This window comes from Perkinsus marinus, assembly GCF_000006405.1.
Source record: "Perkinsus marinus ATCC 50983 genomic scaffold scf_1104296969090, whole genome shotgun sequence".
In the NCBI taxonomy this organism is placed as follows: Eukaryota; Perkinsozoa; order Perkinsida; family Perkinsidae; genus Perkinsus; species Perkinsus marinus.
The window spans coordinates 169309-175562 of NW_003202922.1; the positions used below are offsets into that span (position 1 = coordinate 169309).

A 6254-nucleotide genomic window follows, 5' to 3' on the forward strand; every position below is an offset into this window, starting at 1 on the left:
TGTTGTTGTTGTTGTTGTTGTTGTTGTTGTTGTTTTTGTTTTTGTTGTTTTTGGATATTTTTTGTGTGTGGCGGAGTAGTATAAGTTGTAGAATTTCCACCACTGCCCTGTTTGATGTCAAACACACGGTTGCCTCCTATCCCTCCAGTGCCGGTAAAGACGGAGGAAGACAAAGCTCGAGAGGCAGCTGAGCAGAAGGCTGCAGTTACTGTGGACTCACTGGGAAGGAAGAAATGGGATAAAGCGTAGGTTGAGGGGCGTACACAGTCACCCACATGTGTTGATGATGACAATGAGGGACAATCCTCGTTGATGTTTCGTACACTATTTTGAAATTTTCTATTGCATACTGGGGAAATTGTGGGCTCGACTGAGGACACCAGACGTATGTTTTAATACTATGAGTGGTAGTCGCTGCAGCAACAACTATTGCTGAGCAGTGCTGAAGTGTGATAGTTTTCGAGTGAGTGTAGAAAAAAACTAGCTGATGTAGGAAGTGATGAATCATGTAGTTTTCGTGAGTGGTACTAACAAGGGCCTGAAGAGTTCTTGGGATAGTGAATTGGTAAAGCGTATAGTATGTATATTACCCCTTGTGCGTCGGCGTGTAGGGCTCAATTTAGGAATCTATCGGAAGTTCCTCATGGACGCTTAATCCATTCGTTTCGTTCATTTGATGCAGTACGCGACATCTAAAACGCGCAATCGTTGTCTTAGTTTTCCTCAACTACTTCGAGTTTGGAGCTGATCGCTTCACCAAATATCTTAGATATTCTTTTTATGCTGAAATCAAAGTCGAACGCTAAGAAAGTTTTTAGTTCTACTTTAAACCCTCGTTGACGTTGGCTTTGGAGTTGGTCACGGCTGAGGTGGATTTTGTCAATAATAGGTTCTTCGCGAAGAAGGCGGATGAGGAGCAGCAGGAAGAGGCTCTTAGATGTAAGTAATCGATCACGTGATCGATTTGGAAAGAATAGGTTGGTTATAATGTTGTGTAGATTTGAAGGGGCTGAAACGGGAGAATGATACGCCTGTAGAGCGAGCACCGTTGAGGCAGCGGACTGAGGTTGTTGATCTGGAAAAAGATATTGGAAAACGGAAACTCATCACGGGTGAGTGGAGGTGGAGTTATTGTCATTTGCTGGGTGCGGGGATCGAACCTGGGTCCTTTCTATTCGGCGGTTGATTATTTGGCGCGTATGTTCAGAGCGCACAGTTAAGAAGCATCAAGGAGGATACTGGTGCGAGGTGTGTGAGTGCTTGTTGAAGGATAGTCAGTCGTAAGTAGAGGGAACTGCGGTAGGAGTGGTGACGGTGGTGGTGATAGGTATCTGGATCATCTCAATGGCCGGGATCACAACAGGAACTTGGGCATGAATATGCGAGTGGAGAAGGTGAGTTGAATTGTTGTGATAGAACGCATGGGGTCGGAATTGGGGGTCTATAGATGACTCGCTGTGAGAGCATCAACTTAGTGACTTGTTGGGGAAAAGTTTGTGAGAGATCAACTGTGATGAGATATAGAGAAATGAAGGATGTGCGTCACTTGCCCGACCGTCCAGGTTTCTTTGGCGAGGCTCTTGTAGTTTTGATGCGGTCCGGTAGCTCTCTCGAACGGTTCACAAGGAATCTAACTTAACGTTGTGAATTTTACTTCTGGTCAATTATGTTGTCTCTGATCGTCGGGGTGAGTGCAACGCGTGTCAATGTCTAGGTTAGTGTTGATCGGGTGAAGGAGAGGCTGGAGGAGATGAAGAGACTGGCTAGGGAGAAGGCGCAGAAAGGTGGGGAATTGATACTTGAAACGCTCTCATAGAGGGCCTGAGGGGACCAGGAATGTCCAGCGTAGTGGTCGTATTGTTGTTGAACTCGAGATTAGATCTCATCGGTGTTCTACATTCTGAGATGGTCGCATTTTGATTGGGTTTTGTTTTGGTCGTCTTCGCGTGTTCGTGAAATGGCGAGTAGTGTATCGGAATTCCACAGTCGATGGTTTTTGTTCAGCAACAAAGGATGACGTCATTGATAGAGAGGCCGTAGAGGAGCGGTTGGAGCACATCAAGAGGGAGGAGGAGAAGGATAAGTAAGGCGCCGAGGTGGGAGTTATCGATAGTGGCATGGTGGTGGGAGTGTAGGCAGCGAAAGAAGGAGAAGAAGAAGCTGAAGAAGCAGAAGAAGCGGGAAGCTCTTTACGGGCCGGGGTATGGTGGGATGAAGGAGGAAGAAGGGGAGCTTGATGCTAATGGGGGCGGCGGAGCGGTGAGCTTCTGCTGCTGCTGCTGCTGATTTTGATGGCCATTATATGATGAATGGTTTTGCTCAGACCAAAGAGAGCTCCCATGATGAGCTGATGCGCATTATGGGGATATCAGGCTTCGGGGGGAGTTGAACGTTATATTCAAACTCACTTCCTTAGGGTGTTGGGTTGCATTTAATCGGGTGTTGAAGGAGGGATGGTATGGGAGTTATTATTAGGCTGGAGTGAAGCTATCCATGGCTTGATTATTTTTGATGCTTTGACGACGTTGATGGGCATCGAGGCTGCCGTGGTTTTGTTTCGGCCAACCATTTGTTTCTGAATGGGCGAATGTTGTTGAGTTTCTTGAGAGTGACGAGCACGGGGGAACCTATAGTACTATCCTAAACGAGAAGGGAGCCGCAGTTAGAGTACGCGGATTTACAATGATTCAAAAAGGACTGTTGCTATTGGAACAAGCATACCTCTTACGTTCACCACCACAAGATGAATACGCCAACGACTTCTCGCATCAGAGACTATGTGGCGAGCGTGAGATTGTTCGATGCATGCCTCGGTGTTGGATTCTGTAGAGGGCGGCAACCCTTAGTGGGACGTAACTGACGAGCTATTGAGCGCGGCGATTGACTGATGGTGGACTCACCATCTTCACCACATATTCGTTATCGATGCCAACAGACAAGACACCCGGATTCCTACTCCTCTGCTCACCTACAGCTTCATCGTTTTCTCGCAGTCTTCTAGTCAAAGACCCCTTCACAGTCTCCCAAGGATTGACAGCGCGGTAAATCTCGCCCGCCATTGTGATCGATTAGTGAATAGCGGAGTGTGCTGCTTGCAGAAGTCTCCTCTGACAGACCCACTTCCTAAAATGGCCAGACGCACTAAGAAGGTTGGTATCTCCGGCAAGTACGGAACCCGTTATGGCGCTTCCCTGCGTAAGCTCGTGAAGAAGTTTGAGGCCCAGTCTAAGGCGAAGTACACTTGCCCCTTCTGCGGCAAGGACTCCGTCAAGCGCCAGGTAATAACCATTCAGCGGTTTTTAATTCTATACCTCCCTTACCTCTTTCATTGTGGCGGCTAGGGCTAGGGTTTTTCAAAGGCATTCGATCTGGCTTTGTTGTCATGTTACTCCCTTTCAGGCCGGTGGTATCTGGTCTTGCCGTTCTTGCAAGAAGACTATGGCTGGCGGCTGCTGGCAGTTGACTACCGCTGCTGCGGCTACTGTTCGGTAATAATCCGACTTGGCTTTTTTCTCATCATCTCAACGTCTGTGTTTTCAGTGCCTCCATGCAGCGTCTCCGTAAGCTTCAAGCCGCTGAGATATAAACGGCAGCTGATGGTTTATAATGGAAGGGTCTCTGGCTAAATTGCTGACTTTCGGTTGCGTTGTATATTGTTGTGTGGGAATAGTGGTTGTTCAATCTTCATTCAGTTGAGGGATATCGACAAGGGGTCATATCAGCGACTTATAACACCATAGAATAGCAAACTTCTTTTATGGCCGCGTTTCGCGTGATTCGCACTTGTGTTCAACTCAACCCTAGGGCAATTGAAGATACATCTTATTCCTCATTGCCTCATGCATTGTTACCCTAAAGACTGCGTATTGTCCTTCAAAGATCGCCATTAACACCTACTAGAGGCCCATGGTTTTCCTGCTCCTCAGGGGTCTTCAAATATGTCTGTAGCAGCGTGTGACTAACCACTCCAATACGAAGGTCCATCTACCAACCAATCGTAGCGCCCCTATGTATTGTGATAGACCGACCCACCTGTCTCATTTCTGCTTTCATCCTCTTGATGGTATCCTTCAGCTTCACCAGGGGTTGTGTGTCGGTCACCGTACTTGATCGTTGTTCCATCTCGTTGCGAGTCTGCACAGTTGCATGTCGGCCTATGTTCCGACGTTCTCACCTGCTCGAGAGAATCGGTGATTGACTTAAGTTCTATTTGCAAGTTCATTATAACGTCATTCAGTTCGTGGTATCTAAAAAGAGTGATGTAGCGTCATGTAGGAGCCGCTCGGACTCCTTGGTCTTCTGCTCGTGAGCGGCAGCCATCTGGCGATAGCTCTCAGTTTTGTTGTCGAAGAGATGACCAATAGCTTCTTCTTTTTCTGTGATTTCTCGGAGGCTTTTGTCGAGCTCGGTAGATATCTTGCCCAGTTGCGTCTTCACCGTCGGGAATTGGCTGTTGAATAAATTATGGTATCTGCCACGGTTATGATATAATCACCATAGAGATGCTAGCAACCTACTGTTGTGTTTGCATGAGGTGAGATCGCCACTCTCTGTCGACCGACGCGGAACCTCCAATTTTGCGTAGCCGATGGCTTACCTTGAGCATGCAAGTAGAAGACGCTTACTATGTGTTGTCATCATCATCACCACTCACTCGCTCACACTCAACTCGCCAGTCCTCGGGTTTCACCTGAGGTGTATAGATGCACCACCACTAGTGGGGAAGAGCTCGCTTACTGTGCTTTTGACGATGTGTTTTTCTTCGGGCAGTAGTCCACCAGGGAAGGAATTCCCACGAGAGGGTTTCGACTGCGCGGCGCCGAAACTAAGGAAACTAAGGGTCGGCAGGGATTGAAAAAAAATGAATACTTTGCAGCATCATCGTCGTGGCCATCAGAAACAACATCTTCGAATTCTTCCTCGAGTTCATCTCCTGCAATAACTTGCCACTGGCAAACGTCCTCCAGCCACTACCACCAGTTTCGAAATCTGCCTGTGATTCGCCTTGGTCGAGAACGGTGAAATCGGGATGGACAAAACGGAAACCTGTTTCCATGAGGACCTTGTTGCACAAGGCATGCAGGACCTGACCGACGCCGCTGGGCATCGTAGTTGTATATGAGTAGCAACTTGCCATAGCAACAGTGTCACCATAACCAGTCTTAAGGCGCTGCGGTGGGAAGTCCGAGGGGAGCCCGGCTTCTTTTAAGGCCACGAGAATGTTAGTGCAAATTGTATGGGGATCGTCATACCTGAATGCTAAGCATCGATCGGGCTTGTCGTGATGGAGAGAAATTACTCATCCCAGCCTGGCCTTTTCCTGAGCAGGGAAAGCAGCCAGGCAACTAGCTTGCTGAAATAGGCGAACTGAAGCGCGGGGTTGCCAACTGGTCCGCAGAGGTAGATCCTGAATTGGCTCTGGCATTACGCGGAGGGCTCGAGCGGCTCACGGATGGACAGGAGGGGTGTCTTTATCGCAGAAGTTGACTTCATAGTCCAACACATTCAACATATCGACGGTTGTGGAAGCCCACGAGTAACATTCGGGTGCCTGAAGACGCTTGCCAGGGTGGTTGTGGGAACTGTGGCACTCACTGGCGGCTGGGCACGAGGAGCCGTCTCTGACATTCCTCCTTGATAGATGAAGACTAAGTAGTAGAGGCAGTTTTAGCAGCTTCTGTGTCTTGGTACTTAACAACGCGACAGAGTTGAAGTGAAATGATACCAAAAAAAGTGCAAATGAAGCCACTAGTACGCTATGGCCAATACTATCATTTCGAGGGGGGGTCGACAGAAAAGAGCATTCGGAAGAGAGCTGCGATAGAGACGACGTACTGACAGAAATGTCACATGGCATATTTGTGGGTCCACTCTCGAGCATGCGAATCATGTTTGGTCTTGTCTGATTTCAGGAGATGGGCGATTTCTGGTACGAAGGGGTCGTCCGGATTCGGGTCGGTGAGGAGCGATGATATCGATAGTAGAACCTGGACGTTAGAGCATCGTCACGGGGATGGATGCAGGCGGAAGCCTACCTTGGAAATGGTCAGAGCTGGGCTCCATTGGTCTTTGAGAATATCCAAGCAAATGGAGCCGTTGGATGATATATTGCAATGATAGATCTTCGTAGTGAAGTGGCACTTGGGGGGCTTGAAGGGGTAGTCACTGGGAAAGGTTATGTTCATGAAGAAGACACCACCGTCATAGGGCGAGTCCTTAGGCCCCATTATAGTTGCTTGCCAGTGGAACATATC

General features: G+C 48.3%; 5 protein-coding genes across 5 annotated transcripts; 2 read left to right on the forward strand and 3 right to left on the reverse strand.

Moving 5' to 3' along the window:
* Positions 1-114: 114 nt before the first annotated feature.
* Positions 115-2389, forward strand: Pmar_PMAR002878 (zinc finger protein matrin type, putative; the record flags this gene model as incomplete). Its single annotated transcript, XM_002768047.1, has 9 exons — positions 115-245; positions 890-939; positions 999-1112; positions 1208-1280; positions 1328-1394; positions 1715-1784; positions 2005-2083; positions 2136-2259; positions 2324-2389. 9 exons carry the CDS (start codon positions 115-117, stop codon positions 2387-2389), a joined length of 774 nt encoding a protein of 257 aa, XP_002768093.1.
* Positions 2390-3109: 720 nt separating this feature from the next.
* Pmar_PMAR002879 (N1, putative) lies at positions 3110-3624 on the forward strand. Its single transcript, XM_002768048.1, has 3 exons — positions 3110-3278; positions 3400-3488; positions 3541-3624. The coding sequence occupies exons 1-3, from the start codon at positions 3129-3131 to the stop codon at positions 3584-3586; spliced, it is 285 nt and encodes a 94-aa protein (XP_002768094.1). The 5' UTR covers positions 3110-3128; the 3' UTR covers positions 3587-3624.
* Positions 3625-3873: 249 nt separating this feature from the next.
* On the reverse strand, positions 3874-4606 carry Pmar_PMAR002880 (ift57/hippi, putative; the record flags this gene model as incomplete). The annotated part of the gene is made up of 5 exons (XM_002768049.1): positions 3874-3984; positions 4033-4134; positions 4175-4247; positions 4289-4471; positions 4518-4606. 5 exons carry the CDS (start codon positions 4604-4606, stop codon positions 3874-3876), a joined length of 558 nt encoding a protein of 185 aa, XP_002768095.1.
* Positions 4607-4624: 18 nt separating this feature from the next.
* On the reverse strand, positions 4625-5107 carry Pmar_PMAR002881 (hypothetical protein; the record flags this gene model as incomplete). Its single annotated transcript, XM_002768050.1, has 4 exons — positions 4625-4690; positions 4738-4825; positions 4870-4933; positions 4975-5107. The coding sequence occupies 4 exons, from the start codon at positions 5105-5107 to the stop codon at positions 4625-4627; spliced, it is 351 nt and encodes a 116-aa protein (XP_002768096.1).
* A 739-nt stretch (positions 5108-5846) lies between these two features.
* On the reverse strand, positions 5847-6185 carry Pmar_PMAR002882 (ubiquitin-conjugating enzyme, putative; the record flags this gene model as incomplete). Its single annotated transcript, XM_002768051.1, has 2 exons — positions 5847-5987; positions 6036-6185. 2 exons carry the CDS (start codon positions 6183-6185, stop codon positions 5847-5849), a joined length of 291 nt encoding a protein of 96 aa, XP_002768097.1.
* Positions 6186-6254: the final 69 nt, after the last annotated feature.

Bases quoted from the DNA above. Each gene is read 5' to 3' on its own strand.
- Pmar_PMAR002879 (XM_002768048.1), top strand. From the start codon at position 3,129: ATGGCCAGACGCACTAAGAAGGTTGGTATCTCCGGCAAGTACGGAACC. The intron at 3,279-3,399 runs GTAATAACCATT...ACTCCCTTTCAG, and splicing joins AGGACTCCGTCAAGCGCCAG to GCCGGTGGTATCTGGTCTTG. The intron at 3,489-3,540 runs GTAATAATCCGA...CTGTGTTTTCAG, and splicing joins GCTGCTGCGGCTACTGTTCG to TGCCTCCATGCAGCGTCTCC.